General features: G+C 43.7%; 1 protein-coding gene across 1 annotated transcript in view; it reads right to left on the bottom strand.

Moving 5' to 3' along the window:
• Positions 1 to 16,824, bottom strand: part of phf2 (PHD finger protein 2) — a 131,214-nt gene extending 114,390 nt beyond the window's left edge. Inside the window, exon 1 of the mRNA XM_084167705.1 lies at positions 16,436 to 16,824. Coding sequence (XP_084023831.1) covers positions 16,436 to 16,533 — 98 coding nt within the window. The 5' untranslated portion in view covers positions 16,534 to 16,824. The remainder of the gene's footprint in view (positions 1 to 16,435) is intronic.
• Between the last annotated feature and the right edge of the window lie 3,042 nt (positions 16,825 to 19,866).

The raw sequence follows: 19,866 nt of genomic DNA, 5'->3' as shown, positions 1-19,866 counted from the left end.
TGGTTCCCCAGGCTAGGTTATACCCTGGACATTATATGGTAAGACAGTGATCAGGCTGGTTCCCCCAGGCTAGGTTATACCCTGGACATTATATGGTAACACAGTGATCAGGCTGGTTCCCCCAGGCTAGGTTATACCCTGGACATTATATGGTAACACAGTGATCAGGCTGGTTCCACCAGGCTAGGTTATACCCTGGACATTATATGGTAACACAGTGATCAGGCTGGTTCCCCCAGGATAGGTTATACCCTGGACATTATATGGTAACACAGTGATCAGGCTGGTTCCCCAGGCTAGGTTATACCCTGGACATTATATGGTAAGACAGTGATCAGGCTGGTTCCCCCGGGCTAGGTTATACCCTGGACATTATATGGTAACACAGTGATCAGGCTGGTTCCCCCAGGCTAGGTTATACCCTGGACATTATATGGTAACACAGTGATCAGGCTGGTTCCACCAGGCTAGGTTATACCCTGGACATTATATGGTAACACAGTGATCAGGCTGGTTCCCCCAGGATAGGTTATACCCTGGACATTATATGGTAACACAGTGATCAGGCTGGTTCCCCCAGGCTAGGTTATACCCTGGACATTATATGGAGAACACAGTGATCAGGCTGGTTCCCCCAGGCTAGGTTATACCCTGGACATTATATGGTAACACAGTGATCAGGCTGGTTCTACCAGGCTAGGTTATACCCTGGACATTATATGGAGAACACAGTGATCAGGCTGGTTCCCCCAGGCTAGGTTATACCCTGGACATTATATGGTAACACAGTGATCAGGCTGGTTCCCCCGGGCTAGGTTATACCCTGGACATTATATGGTAACACAGTGATCAGGCTGGTTCCACCGGGCTAGGTTATACCCTGGACATTATATGGTAACACAGTGATCAGGCTGGTTCCCCCAGGCTAGGTTATACCCTGGACATTATATGGTAACACAGTGATCAGGCTGGTTCCACCAGGCTAGGTTATACCCTGGACATTATATGGTAACACAGTGATCAGGCTGGTTCCCCCAGGATAGGTTATACCCTGGACATTATATGGTAACACAGTGATCAGGCTGGTTCCCCCAGGCTAGGTTATACCCTGGACATTATATGGAGAACACAGTGATCAGGCTGGTTCCCCCAGGCTAGGTTATACCCTGGACATTATATGTTAACACAGTGATCAGGCTGGTTCTACCAGGCTAGGTTATACCCTGGACATTATATGGAGAACACAGTGATCAGGCTGGTTCCCCCAGGGCAGGTTATACCCTGGACATTATATGGTAACACAGTGATCAGGCTGGTTCCCCCAGGCTAGGTTATACCCTGGACATTATATGGTAACACAGTGATCAGGCTGGTTCCACCAGGCTAGGTTATGCCCTGGACATTATATGGGAACACATTGATCAGGCTGGTTCCCCCAGGCTAGGTTATACCCTGGACATTATATGGGAACACAGTGATCAGGCTGGTTCCACCAGGCTAGGTTATACCCTGGACATTATATGCATCTAAGAAGTAGAAAATAAGTAACAAATAATGTCAGTTTACAAAATTGATGTTTCACAATTGGGTTATCAAATGTATCAAAAGTAATGAAGTGGGTTACCTTCTGTATTTGTACAAATGATGAGACAGTGAAAGATGTTGCCGCTGACAGGTGAAGGTTGCTGGCCGGATACTCGTCAACATGTGGCTGACTGTTCCATTCATAGGAATGTCTGCATGGTGCTGACGAGGACCCCCTTGCTGGTCTTCTCCATGTTCAGCTGCAAACTGGACATCTCTCTAACAACTGCAGCAGGCAGTCTTATGAGGTGGTGTTGACTGGTAGGGCCTGTGACAGGGTGATGTATTAGACAGCCAAGTGGTAAATATAATTTTGTTCTAAAGCAAGGACAAAGCTTTTTGCTAATGCACTTCACAACCAGAATGACTCTACTAGTTGTATCTGCTTAGCTGGGGAATTAGCCTACTAGTTTATCAAGTTGGGTCTTTTTTAATACAACTTTTCACATCCAATTTGTAAGTCGCTCTGGATAAGAGCGTCTGCTAAATGACTTAAAATGTAAAATAAAACACGTTACCTGTCGTTGTTGATGAAGCCGTCTGCGTCATCAAGGCAGTAACTCGGGTCACTATCAGATGCCTCATGATGGTGTGTTCTTTTGTGTCACATTACACCTTTATTCTGAGGTCTTGACTGACAAGCTGTGAAAACCGCAATTTAACAGTGAATTAAATTATTCTAAACCATTCCACTCACATTGCTGGACATATTATGATACCCACCTTTGCTCCTTCTGGTAGGTCCCGGTTCCCGGTATCCGTTCATGACCAGGGGATCAGTCTGGCACAGAACTCTGCACTTTGTCTAACAGAAAAAACAGGGTCAACTATTTGTCATCATCCCTCAATGATAAACATACTGTAGCTTGAGAAATAACGTAATCTGGTTTGGAAGCCAATTCTGTGCTTTACAGGTGTAGACTGACTGGCTCCAGATTGGATTCGATTCAGGCCGGTGACGCCGTTACACTATGGAACCAACTGTGACATCCAATATTTACATTTACATTTACATTTTAGTCATTTAGCAGACGCTCTTATCCAGAGCGACTTACAGTTAGTGAATACGTATTTTTTTTATACTGGCCCCCCATGGGAATCGAACCCACAACCCTGGCGTTGCAAACGCCATGCCCTATCAACTGAGCTACATCCCTGCCAGCCATTCCCTCCCCTACCCTGGACAACGCTGGGCCAATTGTGCGCCGCCCATGAGTCTCCCGGTCGCGGCCGGCTGCGACAGAGCCTGGATTCGAACCAGGATCTCTAGTGGCACAGTTAGCACTGCGATGCAATGCCTTAGACCACTGCGCCACTCAGGAGGGCCACTCAGGAGGGCATTTAGACATGGGTTGCACTAGGGGTGTGCAGACATGGACATTGATAGTCGGATCAGATGATACACGTGATCATGAATACTGAAGTGTTTTAAATATGCCTAAATAGATTTTGGCAAAATACCTCCCTGCAAAAAAACTGCAGATTAGGAGCAGCGTGCGGAGGGGTGTGTGTGTCCTCAATTTACAGCGGCAGCCAAATTGTCTGTCAGTCAGCATCTCATCTTCTTTCCCTACCCTTGCCCCGCTTGTTAGATATTATGCAGATTGATAGCAAACACCCTCGCCATGTGATTTATCATACAAGCAGGCAGCAGCAATCTAAATGATCATAGTGAAAACATTTGAGGAAAAGTGATCGGTGAAATTATGAAGCGAGTGGACAGAGAATACGGCTTCACTCTATCCAATCAGAGCAGGAGGATCAACGTACAACCCGCCCTTCTCTTTACAGACAGGCAAACTAGCCAGTTAAGTTATTTAGAGCGCATAGAACCTCCCACATGACTCCAATCATAATCGTATCCAGTAAATGGCCCATATCCGTTTCCAATACTTGTTTTGTCCGAGTCCTCCGCACACCCCTAGGTTGCACCTCGGAGGCTAATGTGACTGTTTTGTCTAAATTACACTAAGAGTGGCATGGAAATACGATAACATTGCTAAAGTAGGCAAATAATTAGCAGGAAACAAATTTGCCATATTATGATGTTGTCAAATTTACTTTAGAGAGATGGCAATGTTGCCATTACTGTAACTAGCGAAGTTCGTCAAAAATAGCTAGCAATGCTAACTAGGTAAAATACGGCGGTCCCCTCAATCTTAGTTAGCTGGCTAAAGTTATACCGCATCGAAAGTCAATCTGGGGACGTCACAACCATGACAAAACGTTTCCTACTAATTATTTTCCTTCTTTTGAAATGTTAACATGTTTCCAAGACAACATCTGAGTAGTATTGAGGTAGGCTAACGTTAGCCAGCTAGCTAGTTAGGTAGTTAGCTAGCAAAGCTCGTTAAGTAGGTAGTTAGGTAGCTAGCTAACGTCAGCTATGCTAGCGATGATGGTGATAATGATTATCAAAACATACATAACCAGCAGTCTATGGTCTAGCTACCGGTATACTCACCCCATGATTGTGTCCTTCGGCAGGGCGTGCAAATCATAGTTGGTCAATCCGTATAGCTTGGGCTATTCCGTCTCAAACGGCCGTGATCCTTTGACAGCGTTGGGGGCGATGAAATAACAGGGATCCGTTATCTGGCCAGGGTTACCCGGTGACGGGAGTTTGAACCGGGTGAAAAGTGATTGCATTCGTTTTGGTGTGAGCCAGGTGCCCCGCTCTGGCCGATGGCGAAATCGGCTCCAAACAAAGGAGAAGGAATCAAAATGAGTAGGATTCAGTGTTTTCACTAGGGCCGGGACCATACCAGGGATACTCGTTAGTATTGTGGCAAGGAAACAAAACACCAAGCAGATTTCATTTCTTTAGGAAAACAGCCCTTATGTTGGAAACAAACATCATGTTGACATCCTGAGTCATATTTATTTATTTTCCAAGCTATAGCACACAATATTTTACATACAGCAGGTTTTTAAAGGAACAAAGAGTTTAGTCTGCTTTGGGTTTTCATTTTTGCCCTCCCCCGGCTTGGACTCTAGAGGGATATTAACCGAGGGGGCTTTCACACCAAATTGGGTTTGGAGCGTTTTTTCCAAACCTTACTTTGGTTCGTTTGGACTGTTGTGGGCACTCTATCTGCTTTCAGGAGTGCATTAAACAACACACTGTGGTTCGCTTAGAAAGGGTGGTGTCGGTCCGATTAAATTCGTACCATGGTGCGGTTCGCTGCAGGTGAGAACGCAGTCCGGACCAAACACAGGAAAAGAACCAGAGTAGTGCAGTATTATTGGTTGTTTGACTGGGAACAGGACCAGAGCAGTGCAGTATTATTGGTTGTTTGACTGGGAACAGAACCAGAGCAGTGCAGTATTATTGGTTGTTTGACTGGGAACAGGACCAGAGTAGTGCAGTATTATTGGTTGTTTGACTGGGAACAGGACCAGAGCAGTGCAGTATTATTGGTTGTTTGACTGGGAACAGGACCAGAGCAGTGCAGTATTATTGGTTGTTTGACTGGGAACAGGACCAGAGCAGTGCAGTATTATTGGTTGTTTGACTGGGAACAGGACCAGAGCAGTGCAGTATTATTGGTTGTTTGACTGGGAACAGGACCAGAGCAGTGCAGTATTATTGGTTGTTTGACTGGGAACAGGACCAGAGCAGTGCAGTATTATTGGTTGTTTGACTGGGAACAGGACCAGAGCAGTGCAGTATTATTGGTTGTTTGACTGGGAACAGAACCAGAGCAGTGCAGTATTATTGGTTGTTTGACTGGGAACAGGACCAGAGCAGTGCAGTATCATTGGTTGTTTGACTGGGAACATTTTGATGAAATACACGCAGCATCATAACTTCATATCTCTGAAACATTCAGTGGCAGCGCATTTATGAGCTCACCCTGCAGATTAGGGGACGGGGGCTATACAGGGGATATAGGCTCCTGAATATAGCCTACTCACGTCGCAGTTACAGCCGCTACCGTGCGGTTACCTCCCGCATGTTGTTGGAAGACCAAAGCGAAAGTACTATGAAGACTGGGACACACAAGTGAAGCTTCATGACGATCATAGACGGATTTAACGTGAGCATTTTTGTCCAATAAACGAATGACTGTCATAGTCGTGATTTTGTTTAGGAATTTAAATGTTTTGACATTTGTAATTTCTAAACGGTTTACCTGATATGGATGAAAATACCCTCAGATTAAAGCTGACAGTCTGCACTAAAGTGCTGGAGTACAGAGCCAAAACAACAAAAAAAGTCACTGTCCCAATACTTTTGGAGCTCACTGTACCTCGTACCCCTGCACGTCGACTCGGTACTGGTAACCTGTGTATATAGCCAAGTTATTACCTCGTACCCCTGCACGTCGACTCGGTACTGGTAACCTGTATATATAGCCAAGTTATTACCTCGTACCCCTGCACGTCGACTCGGTACTGGTAACCTGTATATATAGCCAAGTTATTACCTCGTACCCCTGCACGTCGACTCGGTACTGGTAACCTGTATATATAGCCAAGTTATTACCTCGTACCCCTGCACGTCGACTCGGTACTGGTAACCTGTATATATAGCCAAGTTATTACCTCGTACCCCTGCACGTCGACTCGGTACTGGTAACCTGTATATATAGCCAAGTTATTACCTCGTACCCCTGCACGTCGACTCGGTACTGGTAACCTGTATATATAGCCAAGTTATTACCTCGTACCCCTGCACGTCGACTCGGTACTGGTAACCTGTATATATAGCCAAGTTATTACCTCGTACCCCTGCACGTCGACTCGGTACTGGTAACCTGTATATATAGCCAAGTTATTACCTCGTACCCCTGCACGTCGACTCGGTACTGGTAACCTGTATATAGCCAAGTTATTACCTCGTACCCCTGCACGTCGACTCGGTACTGGTAACCTGTATATATAGCCAAGTTATTACCTCGTACCCCTGCACGTCGACTCGGTACTGGTAACCTGTATATATAGCCAAGTTATTACCTCGTACCCCTGCACGTCGACTCGGTACTGGTAACCTGTATATAGCCAAGTTATTACCTCGTACCCCTGCACGTCGACTCGGTACTGGTAACCTGTATATATAGCCAAGTTATTACCTCGTACCCCTGCACGTCGACTCGGTACTGGTAACCTGTATATATAGCCAAGTTATTACCTCGTACCCCTGCACGTCGACTCGGTACTGGTAACCTGTATATATAGCCAAGTTATTACCTCGTACCCCTGCACGTCGACTCGGTACTGGTAACCTGTATATATAGCCAAGTTATTACCTCGTACCCCTGCACGTCGACTCGGTACTGGTAACCTGTATATATAGCCAAGTTATTACCTCGTACCCCTGCACGTCGACTCGGTACTGGTAACCTGTATATATAGCCAAGTTATTACCTCGTACCCCTGCACGTCGACTCGGTACTGGTAACCTGTATATATAGCCAAGTTATTACCTCGTACCCCTGCACGTCGACTCGGTACTGGTAACCTGTATATATAGCCAAGTTATTACCTCGTACCCCTGCACGTCGACTCGGTACTGGTAACCTGTATATAGCCAAGTTATTACCTCGTACCCCTGCACGTCGACTCGGTACTGGTAACCTGTATATATAGCCAAGTTATTACCTCGTACCCCTGCACGTCGACTCGGTACTGGTAACCTGTATATATAGCCAAGTTATTACCTCGTACCCCTGCACGTCGACTCGGTACTGGTAACCTGTATATAGCCAAGTTATTACCTCGTACCCCTGCACGTCGACTCGGTACTGGTAACCTGTATATATAGCCAAGTTATTACCTCGTACCCCTGCACGTCGACTCGGTACTGGTAACCTGTATATATAGCCAAGTTATTACCTCGTACCCCTGCACGTCGACTCGGTACTGGTAACCTGTATATATAGCCAAGTTATTACCTCGTACCCCTGCACGTCGACTCGGTACTGGTAACCTGTATATATAGCCAAGTTATTACCTCGTACCCCTGCACGTCGACTCGGTACTGGTAACCTGTATATATAGCCAAGTTATTACCTCGTACCCCTGCACGTCGACTCGGTACTGGTAACCTGTGTATATAGCCAAGTTATTGTTTCTCATTGTGTATTTATTCCTCTTGTTTAAAAAAAAAAATTCTCTGCATTGTTGGGAAGAACCCGTAAATATTTCACTGTTAGTCTAAGTTACACCTTCTGTTTACAAAGGTGTAACTTTGAACCAACACAGCTGAAACACACAGAGATACTAGGCTACGTGAACACAGCTGAAACACACAGAGATACTAGGCTACGTGAACACAGCTGAAACACACAGAGATACTAGGCTACATGAACACAGCTGAAACACACAGAGATACTAGGCTACATGAACACAGCTGAAACACACAGAGATACTAGGCTACATGAACACAGCTGAAACACACAGAGATACTGGGCTACATGAACACAGCTGAAACACACAGAAATACTGGGCTACATGAACACAGCTGAAACACACAGAGATACTAGGCTACGTGAACACAGCTGAAACACACAGAAATACTGGGCTACATGAACACAGCTGAAACACACAGAGATACTAGGCTACGTGAACACAGCTGAAACACACAGAGATACTAGGCTACGTGAACACAGCTGAAACACACAGAGATACTAGGCTACGTGAACACAGCTGAAACAAAGTCAAAAGAGGGCGTCAGCATAGCAATCAATACCTGTTTTAATAAATACCTGTTTTAATCAATACCTGTATTAAATGCTCTGATAACAATGATAATGATTTTGAGACCCATCTGTCCATGTGGAGCAACACACCCTACAGTAGAATTAACCATGTGTCTATTAGCCAACAGCCAGTCCAAGCTTCCTCACCCTACAAAAACAGGTTTAGGCTTCTGCCTTATGGACCGTTCTGGCTGGACCAGGTTTAGGCTCCTGCCCTATGGACCGTTCTGGCTGGACCAGGTTTAGGCTCCTGCCCTATGGACCATTCTGGCTGGACCAGGTTTAGGCTTCTGCCCTATGGACCGTTCTGGCTGGACCAGGTTTAGGCTCCTGCCCTATGGACCGTTCTGGCTGGACCAGGTTTAGGCTCCTGCCCTATGGACCGTTCTGGCTGGACCAGGTTTAGGCTCCTGCCCTATGGACCGTTCTGGCTGGACCAGGTTTAGGCTCCTGCCCTATGGACCGTTCTGGCTGGACCAGGTTTAGGCTCTTGCCCTATGGACCGTTCTGGCTGGATCAGGTTTACTCAATCAATCACTCAAACTTACTTTGATTAATGTTTTGTAATATTTATATGACAGACTGACTGGTAGGAACTTTATTGAAAGTGCATTGCGGCCTCCCGAGTGGCGCAGCGGTCTAAGCCACTGCATCGCAGTGCTGGAGGCGTCACTACAGACCTTGGTTCCATCCCAGGCTGTGTTACAACCGGCCATGACCGAGAGTCCCACAGGGCGGCGCACAACTGGCCCAGCGTCGTCTGGGTTAGGGGAGTGCATTGCAACACAATAAAATATGTTGGATGTGATCACTGAATGACAGACCAGTGGCCGTATGTAGAAAGCATCTCAAGTGTAGGAGTGCTGATTTAGGATCAGTTTAGCCTTTTAGATCACAATGAATAAGATTACATGGACAGGGGACACCTGTTCCTAGATCAGCACTCCTACTCTGATACAGCCTGTGTTGGATGTGTTGACTGGATGACAGAACAGACCTCGGCAGAGCACCAAAACGACAGACCTCGGCAGAGCACCAAAACGACAGACCTCGGCAGAGCACCAAACGACAGACCTCGGCAGAGCACCAAACGACAGACCTCGGCAGAACACCAAAACGACAGACCTCGGCAGAGCACCAAACGACAGACCTCGGCAGAGCACCAAAACGACAGACCTCGGCAGAGCACCAAACTACAGACCTCGGCAGAGCACCAAAACGACAGACCTCGGCAGAGCACCAAACTACAGACCTCGGCAGAGCACCAAACTACAGACCTCGGCAGAGCACCAAACGACACCAAACGACAGACCTCGGCAGAGCACCAAACTACAGACCTCGGCAGAGCACCAAACGACAGACCTCGGCAGAGCACCAAAACTACAGACCTCGGCAGAGCATCAAACTACAGACCTCGGCAGAGCACCAAACTACAGACCTCGGCAGAGCACCAAACGACAGACCTCGGCAGAGCACCAAAACGACAGACCTCGGCAGAGCACCAAAACGACATACCTCGGCAGAGCACCAAACTACAGACCTCGGCAGAGCACCAAACTATGGTTTAGTGTTTGTTTATCAATGCTTCAGTGCAGATCAACATAATAACAACAAGAGCTTCATCTCGTTCTCAGCAAAGATCCTACTTTCATCAAGTGTTTCACATAGCCTATAGGCCAGATGGTATTCAACTCTTACCTTATGAGGTCTGATGCCTGCTGGTTTTCTGTCCTACCTGATAATTAATTGCACCCACCTGGTGTCCCAGGTCTAGATCAGTCCCTGATTAGAGGGGAATCACCCACCTGGTGTCCCAGGTCTAAACCAGTCCCTGATTAGAGGGGAATCACCCACCTGGTGTCCCAGGTCTAAATCAGTCCCTAATTAGAGGGGAATCACCCACCTGGTGTCCCAGGTCTAAATCAGTCCCTGATTAGAGGGGAATCACCCACCTGGTGTCCCAGGTCTAAATCAGTCCCTGGTTAGAGGGGAATCACCCACCTGGTGTCCCAGGTCTAAATCAGTCCCTAATTAGAGGGGAATCACCCACCTGGTGTCCCAGGTCTAAATCAGTCCCTGATTAGAGGGGAATCACCCACCTGGTGTCCCAGGTCTAAATCAGTCCCTGATTAGAGGGGAACAGTGGAACTGGCTGTGAGGTCCAGAGTTGAGTTTGAGGGCTGTAGGCTAACCCACTGTCATAACAACCATCAGTCAAACAAAGCTACAGTGTGTCACTGGCCTACAGTGTGAAACTGGCCTACACACAATACCCCATAATGTGAAAGTGGAATTATGTTTTTTTTTTAATTTACAAATTAAAAAAGCTGAAAAGCTGAAATGTCTTGAGTCAATAAGTATTCAACCCCTTTGTTATGGAAAGCCTAAATAAGGTCAGGAGTAAAATAATGCTTAACAAGTCACATAATAAGTTGCATGGATTCACTGTGTGCAATAATAGTGTTTAACAGGATTTTTGAATGACTACCTCATCTCTGTACCCCACACATACAATTATCTGTAAGGTCCCTCAGTCGAGCAGTGAATTTCAAACACAGATTGAACCACAAAGACCAGGGAGGTTTTCCAACGCCTCGCAAAGAAGGGCACCTATTCTGCCCTATTAAGCAAAACAGCAGTAACTGCTCAGAGTGAAACTGAGAAAGATTACTTCAAACTTTTTTTCTTGTCCAGCCAAATGAATTATAGGCAGATCATTGGAGATGTGGTTATAACTTAACTCTTTGCAGTTACTGCAAATATGACACCCCCATTTTCTCCATAACACAATGGAGGCAGGATATTTGTTCACATGATAAAGCATGCATTTAATGTATAAAAAAATATAAATAACTAATTTTTGACCAAATATGCAGTTACTGCTCTTTTGCTTGGTAGTATTGTTAGATGGGTAAAAATACAATAAAATGCAGACATTGAATATCCCTTTGAGCATGGTGAAGTTATTAATTACACTTTGGATGGTGCATCAATACACCCAATCACTACAAAGATACAGGCGTCCTTCCTAACTCAGTTGCCGGAGAAGAAGGAAACCGCTCAGGGATTTCACCATGAGGCCAATGTTGACTTTAAAACATTTACAGATTTAATGGCTGTGATAGGAGAAAACTGAGGATGGATCAACAACATTGTAGTTACTCCACAATACTAACCTAAATGACAGAGTGAAAATACCACTGTACAGAATAAAAAATATTCCAAAACATGTATCCTGTTTGCAATAAGGCTCCAAAGTAAAACTGCAGAAAATGTGTCAAAGAAATTAACTTTATGTCCTGAATACAAAGTGTTATGTTTGGGGCAAATCCAACACAACACATCACTGAGTACCACTCTTCATATTTTCAAGCATGGTGGTGGCTGCATCATGTTATAGGTATTGCTTGTCATCGGCAAGGACTAGGGAGGTTTTTAGGATAAAAAGAAACGGAATAGAGCTAAGCACAGGCAAAATCCTAGAGGAAAACCTGGTTCAGTCTGCTTTCCAACAGACACTGGGAGATGAGTTCACCTTTCAGCAGGACAATAACCTAAAACACAAGGCCAAATCTAAACTGGAGTTGCTTACTAAGACGACATTGAATGTTCCTGAGTGGCCTAGTTACAGTTTTGACTTAAATCGGCTGGAAGATCTATGGCAAGACTTAAAAATGTCTGTCTAGCAATGATCAACAACCAACTTGACCTAACTTATAATAATAATATGAAAAGATTGTACAATCCAGGTGTGCAAAGCTCTTAGAGACTTACCCAGATAGACTCAAAAAATGACAGTTTACATCCACTTAGGTTGGAGTCATTAAAACTAGTTTTTCAACCACTCCACAAATTTCTTGTTAACAAACTATAGTTTTGGCAAGTCAGTTAGGACATCTACTTTGTGCATGACACAAGTAATTTGTCCAACAACTGTTTACAGACAGATTATTTCACTTATAATTCACTGTATCACAATTCCAGTGGGTCAGAAGTTTACATACACTAAGTTGACTGTGCCTTTAAACAGCTTGGAAAATTCCAGAAAATGATGTCATGGCTTTAGAAGCTTCTAATAGGCTAATTTACATCATTTGAGTCAATTGGAGGTGTACCTGTGGATGTATTTCAAGGCCTACCTTCAAACTCAGTGCCTCTTTGCTTGACATCATGGGAAAATCAAAAGAAATCAGACCTCAGAAAATAAATTGTAGACCTCAACAAGTCTGGTTCATCCTTGGGAGCAATTTCCAAACGCCTGAAGGTACCACGTTCATCTGTACAAACAATAGTACGCAAGTATAAACACCATGGGACCACGCAGCCGTCATACCGCTCAGGAAGGAGACGCGTTCTGTCTCCTAGAGATGAACGTACTTTGGTGCGAAAAGTGCAAATCAATCCCAGAACAACAGCAAAGGACCTTGTGAAGATGCTGGAGGAAACAGGTACAAAAGTATCTATCGACAGAACCTGAAAGGCCGCTCAGCAAGGAAGAAGCAACTGCTCCCAAACCGCCATAAAAAAGCCAGACTACGGTTTGCAACTGCACATGGGGACAAAGATCGTACTTATTCGAGAAATGTCCTCTGGTCTGATGAAACAAAAATAGAACTGTTTGGCCATAATGACCATCGTTATGTTTGGAGGAAAAAGGAGGTTGCTTGCAAGCCGAAGAACACCATCCCAACCGTGAAGCACGGGGGTGGCAGCATCATGCTGTGGGGGTGCTTTGCTGCAGGAGGAACTGGTGCACTTCACAAAATAGATGGCATCATGAGGAAGGAAAATTATGTGGATATATTGAAGCAACATCAGTCAGGAAGTTAAAGCTTGGTCGCAAATGGGTTTTTAGAATTTTTTGAAACAAGTTATTTTTTTATTTTCACTTCACCAATTTGGACTATTTTGTGTATGTCCATTACATGAAATCCAAATAAAAATCCATTTAAATTCCAGGTCATAATGCAACAAAATAGGAAAAACGCCAAGGGGGATGAATACTTTTCCAAGGCACTGTACATAAATGAGATATTTCTATATATTTTCATTTTCAATAAATTAGCAAAAATTTCGAAAATACATGTTTTCACTTTGTCATTATGGCGTATTGTGTGTAGATGGGGGAGAAATAAATACTATTTAATCAATTTTGAATTTTGAATTCAGGCTGTAACAACTAATCCTGTAAATATTATAAAACTGTATTTTCTGAGACATCATTTTAACTGACAGGTGGGAGTGAACAGACTGACACAGATTTAAATCAAGGGGTATGAATACTTTCGGAAGGTACTGTCTCTGTTCGCCATGAATTTGTGTAGTGGACATGAGTCGGTCACGGTTGCTCATGGTCACGTCATGACGTAGCCCCGCCTGCGACTTCCAAATCTGTATGACCATAAGCCATAAGACAATTTTATCTTGGTCTAATGGTCAAGACGTTGTTTTTTCCCCCAATGGGAGACACGGGTTCATATCCCATCTTATTAGGCCTATGGTCACACTGCATAACACACTAATTAAAACATCAGTAACATGTCAGATCGGATAGGCCTTGATGGTTCATATAGGCTAGTCTAATGTGCTTAATTTGCAGTAATAGCCTTTAATACATGTCAATAACAGCCTTATGTCATTATGATAGATAGAACATTACGATGCAATGTTAGTGAGAGCAGCCGGACACGGCAGACCTCAGCCTACCCCGTCTCACTCCCCAACGAAACGGCCAGGAGAGTTAACAGATGTAGCAGTGTTTTAGGATTGAAACGGAAAGCAAAGCAACATGCTACTGTAATCTGACGAAACAATAACGCGTCTGATCTGATAGACGTGGTTCATAGCTCTAAATCATGTCATTATGACAGAATATTGATGTAATGTTACTGAGAGCAGCCGGACACTGACAGAGACCGTAGCGTAGACTGCAGGCCAAGGGAGATTACAACTCCAACTCTATTTATGACAGAAACTGTAAAAACAATAAATAAAAAAAGAGCAAACAACCATGGGTAAACATAAACTGATAGGGAAGCTGCCCACACCTCACATCAGCTCAATTCAATGTAATATCTCATCATGGTCTACAAATGTGATACAGTGGAGAAACTGAAACGTCCATATTGGTTTAGCTTGATGCTGCAAGCCAGACCAGGTTAGTGTGTCTACCATGAACACCCTGCTCTACTGTCAATAGTCCCAGTCTTCCCAGTACATTAAATCATGTAGTAATCAGACAGACATACAGACATACAGACAGACAGACAGACAGACAGACAGCAAAGGAGATGCAGGAGAGAGGGAGAGGGGACAGGGATCATCATGTCTGACCTGATCAATCAATTATGTAAATACATTGATCACTTATCAGCTATTAAGTATGCACAGTACCAGGCATGCATGATGAACTAATAGCCTAGCCCACGTAGCGTAATAGTAGTTTAATAAGATATTGTATCTAGCTAGTTCTGTAAGGGCAAACCCTTAGTATGAAGAGTGAATTATAGAGACCATATTATGGGCTATTAGGCTAGTAGATTCAACAGTGTCAAGCTAGGGACAATAGCTAATGTGCCATCATCATCAGACTAGACCGCGTCCATAAATAAGCACAATATCTCAGCTGAGACCTCCGGGTGGACCTGCATTGCTTTGATGCTTTCTCGTATCCGCCAAGTTTCGTGATATTCACACATTTACGTCATTTAGCAGACGCTCTTATCCAGAGCAACTTACAAATCACACAAATAATAAGGCATCGCTAAACTCGTATCGATGATATTTGAGAGATACATTTATTCTAAACGAATGTTCGGCCGATGATCCAGTACATTGTAGCAGGCAGCGGGACACGGAATTATACGTTGTATCTATCCAGCCTTGCACAAAAGGGTTAACGTTAACGCGCGTAAATATCTTCCTTTGATTTGAAACGCCAGTTTACTATTTTCTGTTTGCAATAAGTGATCGAAATAGAAAATGATCCGATTCCCACCACTAGTAAGGGATGACTGCCCTATAATGGGCCATTAAAACGTACAAAGGACATCAAAACAAAATCAAAATGGATCAATAAAAAAAAAAGCGGCAGACCTGCATTATTATCCGCGAATAGAGTGGTTTCAAATACACGCCGTGAAGATGTAATCTTCAAGTAATTTGCACATTTTCCCAGTAAAAATCTAGACATTTTCCCAGTAAAAATCTAGACATTTTCCCAGTAAAAATCTAGACATTTTCCCAGTAAAAATCTAGACAACGCTGCAATGTCTATCAATGGGCTAGCCGACTAAAGTCAACCGCACCATTTAGATGGAGTTGTGCAGCGACTAGTGTGGGCGGACTGGACTTCCGATGTCACATCACATTTAAGTTATCAAAAACGAGGGGTTTCAGCACCCAAAGAAAAGCACGCATTTACACATGACATTATCCTGTGTAAATACCGGTTATTCTTTGGGGGCTGAAATCCGTAGTTTTTTAAAAATAAAAACGTAATTTGATGTGACATCGGAACTCCAGTCCGCCCACACTAGTCGCTGCACAACTCCATCTAAACGGTGCGGTTGAGTTTAGTCGGCTATCAACGGGCTGGTATTCAACCCGCCTGGCTGGAGGGGAGCGGGCTATTGTCACAGGAGAGTTGGGCTCCTACTTTTCTAAACGCTTTTAGAACGTCACCAAGCAATAAAACAATAAACGGACAAATAAAACACCATTGTACGTTGTGATTTTATCCGCGGGTCAATGTGAACATGAAGTAGATTGAAAAGTGCAGCGTCGCGGCTGTCGGTTCAGACACCGACTGTTCCGTTCTGTCCTACGGTCGGTCGCTGCCTCGCCACAACAACGCTACCGTAGCCACACGAGATATAGCTGCGAAACGATTATGTAAATACAAACAGAATTATCCAAACACACACTTAAATATTTATATGACTACATTGTTCGCAAAAATATTTTAGCGCTAATGTCACAACCCGAGTCATCTATATTTAACTCCGCCTTCTTCAAGCGGCCTCGCTCTTGTTGCAATTCAGATGTGGACAGCGAATGTTCAACATAAAGCTGTCAAACGCGAAAAACACACTACAAAATACAATGCAAACGGACACAAAATCACCCCAATAGGTTCAAACAATTACCTTCCGTGAAACCAGTCCTTGCAGGCATCACATTCGATCATAAACTGAGTAACGTCGTACGGCAATCTGCAGATGCAATATACTGGTACAGTCGCCATGTTTGATCATTCACAACAACGTTGGATAGGAGGGAGAGCCGGAGCAGGAACTCTCCTGCAACAAAATACAATATGAAAATCTTCCACAAGCAGAAGCTAGCCCGTTCCGCTGGACGTGAATTTAAATCCCAAAATCCACCATCCGCTGATGTTGCATTGAGTTGGTTATCGTGCTGAGGATGTAGTGCCGAGGTCGATAACGTTCCTGAAGGGCATCATTGTTTTCCTGCCCCCTGGTCCCTGTACAGTATTGAGCCGCTCATAAACCAACAGAAACTCTATCGTTGTTGCATTGTAATATCTGTTACGTCAGCGTGGAAAACCGTGAATTCGTCGTCGCTGGCTCGCATCAGATTAATGAATCTCGTGAACGGTGCAGCTGTTTCAGCGGGGATCCCGGGACGTTCCAAACCGTTAAGCGTTCGTACGGTTGTCGGTAGAGAAATTTACCGATTTTTACCTGCTCGATCAAATACGGATTGTGTCCGTATCACCGAGGAACATAACGGAGATGAGATGGAGCCAACCGTTCTCATGATTATAATGCATCCATATATAATCTATATTTGTCTTATATCAATCCGTTTGAATTCATGTAAATATATTATGTAATCTAAAATAAAGATCACATCAACTGTTTATCCCCATTGTCCTCTGTTTGTACTGAGCTGCATGCAACAACAAAAAGGCAATATCAAAATGTAATTATCCATTTCAGAATTTTTTTATTTATTAAATCTAATAAAAGTGATGGATCAAAACGAAGTAAAAGACAATCTATTTTCCAGTTTGTGGCATTGACACACTTAGCCCTTGATCATGACTTTCAGTTCCATTACATTAGACGTCTTCTGTACTGGGGAGTTTTGCTAAGAGCCCCGAAGCTCGGTCAGAACATTAACACGCATCGCTTGCAGGACGGTTTTGAATGCAGAAGGACCTTATCTTTCATTTCAGCCAGAAATAATATATATATAAAAAAAAAGGTTAAATTGATACACACATTTATAGGGTTAGTGTTTGTGCTCCCACGCAGCCACATCGCCATGTTACAGCGTTTACGAAGCCCGACAGAAGACAGAGGGACCACCTGTGCTAATGAGCTATCTAGCGTGCTCCTAACACCTGTGTGGAATAATGGAAGGCGGCCAGAAACGCGTCCGCTGCAACTGTGATAAAGCCGGTTAAAAAACAGCGCAGTAAGTGTATATTTTGCATTTGTGAAATTATTTTGATGTGATATGAAAGTTAAGGGCTTTATGTTTCTAGAACCGTACCGCAATTGAGAACGATTCACGTTTAGATGGAGTATTTGGCTGCTTTGGCTGTCAGAGCAAGTCTACCTCTGAAAATAAAGATACTAGGTCCTTAAGGAATAGTGGAAGGCTCCTTAAGAACACATCTTGGGCTAAGACACACTATGAGATCAAATGGGGGTAGAGACTGATATTATCATTAGTGGTTTGAAGTGCAACTGACTTTTCCTTAGATCATTACAAATGAATAACGGTCATCCGATTGTTTCACTGACTGGATAGTTGTGTTGTTGTTGTTTTTAAATCACACTGCATTGCTTTATCTTGGCCAGGTCGCAGTTGGAAATGAGAACTTGTTCTCAACTGGCCTACCTGGTTAAATAAAGGTGAAATAAATAAATAAATAAAATAGCTACAGTGGATAGATGTGAATAGCTACTGTACATTTAAAATGACATTGATACTTTGTATTATGATGAATGACCCTGCTACACAGGTCAGGGTCAAACCCTGATGGTGACGATAACAACGGTATTACTGTGTTGTATAGTTGAATTGTATCATAATGTATATTATCTCTTTTTGTTATACTTTGTGAAAAATGTCAAAGATTGATCACAAAAAAAACAGATAGGCAAAACCCCCAATGATAGGATGTATTATATGACAATAAAAAAGCACATATACATTGAAGTTATACTAAAATAATATACTTTTATTAAGCATTGTAAGTTGCATTCAATTGCCTTCAAATACACCACAATCAACAATCTCCAACCCAGCAGTAGTTCATTCTTTTACAACCCATGAGTTTGGCAGAAAACTCTTGTCAACTTACTTCAAGGTATCCTATATAGCTCTTACATACAGGTATCCTAAATAGCTCTTACATACAGGTATCCTATATAGCTCTTGCAGGGTGGCTGGGGGGTACACCGTTTCTCTGTTCACTAAGGTGTGACGAAAAGCTTCAGGAGGAGAATTACATGGAAAAGTAGTTATTAATGATTCTGGTAACAGAAGTACAATAAGTCTGAATTAAACACTAAAAGTAAACATCCAAATTTACTTGCTTTATGCTAAAGTCTCTCTGAGGGACGGGCATCGTGCCGACACATCTCAGCTACATAAAGGGGCTTGTTCAGATCAAAGCTTTTTATAACAGGGTTTTATATATGACTTGTGTCCCAAACGGCACCCTATTCCCTACGTAGTGCACTACTTTAGACCAGGGCCCATAGGACACTCCTTTAGACCAGGGCCCATAGGACACTCCTTTAGACCAGGGCCCATAGGACACTCCTTTAGGCCAGGGCCCATAGGACACTCCTTTAGGCCAGGGCCCATAGGACACTCCTTTAGACCAGGGCCCATAGGACACTCCTTTAGACCAGGGCCCATAGGACACTACTTTACAGAGTCCCACTTGACCCATATCACAACTCTCCTCCCCCCTGGCAACAGAGAACAGTCAAAGTCAACATGTTTAAAAAAAAAAGTAAAACACAAAAGGTGATGCTGAATCTCCCAGCATTCAAAAGTAGTGCACCACATAGGGAACAGGGTTCCATAGTTTGAGAATCCAGAGAGATGTGTTACTAATATGAATGTAGCAGAAAAACGGCAGAGCACAGTCATCATGTTTACCGTAATGAGTAGTACACCAGGGTTATTAATAATATTCAAAGTGGCTAGAATAGATAATGTAGTCTTTTTTTTATTTTTTTTATTTTTTATCCAATATCACGGTACATTTAAAAGGTTAGAGCAGATCATTTGATTGGTGACTATAACAGTTATAAACAGCTTGGTAATGCATTGAAGGACTGACTCACTGACCAATCACCTCTTTATTTGGATGAGCCAGTGGCCACAGTGCGTCAGGCCAGGGGGGAAAAGGACAACATGCATCATAACTACACAGCTTTAAAAATTGTGAACCATGCAGGAAGTCGAGCTGAAACAGATAGAAGTAGTAACTATGTTTGATCGTCAAGGAAACCACGTTGATCGCTGACGCATGGCGGTTTGACACACACAACATCAGGGTTGGTTGGTTGGTTGAACTTTTAGCATC

This window comes from Coregonus lavaretus (genome assembly GCF_964263955.1).
Source record: "Coregonus lavaretus genome assembly, chromosome: 8".
Classification (NCBI taxonomy): domain Eukaryota; kingdom Metazoa; phylum Chordata; class Actinopteri; order Salmoniformes; family Salmonidae; genus Coregonus; species Coregonus lavaretus.
The sequence above is the reverse complement of the archived record's forward strand: the minus strand, read 5'-3'. Positions and strand labels throughout refer to the sequence as shown.